The sequence below is a fragment of the Sphaeroforma arctica genome (assembly GCF_001186125.1).
Source record: "Sphaeroforma arctica JP610 unplaced genomic scaffold supercont1.7470, whole genome shotgun sequence".
NCBI classification, from domain to species: Eukaryota; class Ichthyosporea; order Ichthyophonida; genus Sphaeroforma; species Sphaeroforma arctica.
This window is the reverse complement of record NW_014033088.1, coordinates 1-1420: the sequence shown is the minus strand read 5'-3', so window position 1 is coordinate 1420 and position 1420 is coordinate 1. Positions and strand designations below refer to the sequence as shown.

At 45.9% G+C, this 1420-nt stretch overlaps 1 protein-coding gene across 1 annotated transcript; it reads right to left on the bottom strand.

Annotated features, from left to right (window-relative positions):
* Positions 1 to 1089: 1089 nt before the first annotated feature.
* SARC_16153 (hypothetical protein) lies at positions 1090 to 1292 on the bottom strand (the record flags this gene model as incomplete). Its single annotated transcript, XM_014289737.1, has 1 exon — positions 1090 to 1292. A coding segment is annotated over one exon (203 nt), but the record flags the coding sequence as incomplete, so codon positions are not given.
* Between the last annotated feature and the right edge of the window lie 128 nt (positions 1293 to 1420).

Genomic DNA, 1420 nt, shown 5'->3' with positions numbered 1-1420 from the left:
TTGCACACCGTAGGGCCGCCCTGATTTGCGATTGGACTGTCTTGCAGTGGTCACTTGCGTTGTAGTGCTGTGCCACTGTCCAGACATTGTACACATCCGAAGGTACATCGTCGAAGGTCACAGCCACATCGGCAGAGCTGAGATTTTTTTTATACAAGTGGTGAATTGTAAGCCGCAGCAAATCCGATTGGTGAATTTTAACGTAGAATGAATCTCATTGGATGACCTAAACCTTCGGCTACTCCGAGAATACGTATTATACCTACACGCCAGCCAATCCGCTGATGGATACACTACATATGATATAGTCACAATCTCTGATTGAATGTGTGGACGCACCATGCAACGCCACACATTACAGTCACTCTCCCACTCCCAAAGGCACGCTATGCACACGCAGGTTGCGTAAGCCCCCGCGCAGACGATGTGCTACATTTCCCACAGGAGTGTGATATATATGAGATATTGACAGGAGTGTGATATTAATGAGAGTTTATGACAAAAGTGTGATATGAATGAGAGTTTATGACAGGAGTTAGATAGGAATAAGATAGTCAGACGCTCACGCACACGTGACCGTGTACGATGGAAGACACCACGGTATGCAACAGGTGGAAAGGAATATATATATAACTATAATAAAGCGGGGAGACAGAACTAGAATGAGGAACGAAAGACAACCACGATACAGGTAAAAAGTCTAAGTATAAGCAGTGAAAGACAAATAACTATGATGAAACAAACGTATTGTGAAGAAAAAAAAATTCTATAACGAAACAGGCGCATTGTGTAGGAAAGGCCCTTAACTATAGTGAAACAAACGTATTATGAAGGAAAGACACTAACTAAACTACAGCGAAACAGACGTATTGTGTAGGAATGGTGCTTATTTATAGTGAAACAAACGTACTATGACGGAAAGACACTTAACTATACCGAAACAGACGTATTGTGTACGTATGACACAAGGTACTCAATTAAACCTATCACATAGCAAACACACAGATGTGCAACAACAGTACACCATCCGAACAAACGCCCCCCACACAGTGGCTACAGAGCCCTAAGGCGAGCCACACAAACACATACGCATAACGCTCACTCTGGTCATCCTCCTCTTGCCCCTCTGCACCGAGCAAGGGTGTCCTGTCGGCCCCACGTGTGGGTGCATCAGGTGCATCGGGCCCGTTACCATGGTTACGGCCGCTCTCCCCCTGGGACTCATGCTGGGCCACACAATCTATCAGGTAGTCAGCTGGGTTGTATGACACCGGACATGCCGCAGACCCCATTGTACTGAAGAAGGTCACGGCTTCGGATACTCGCCCTTGAAACAGATTGTACCTGGGAAAAAGGAACACGACAAGTCTATGAGGAGGAGTGGACCCTGAAGTCACATACACAGGAATGGTGAATCAAA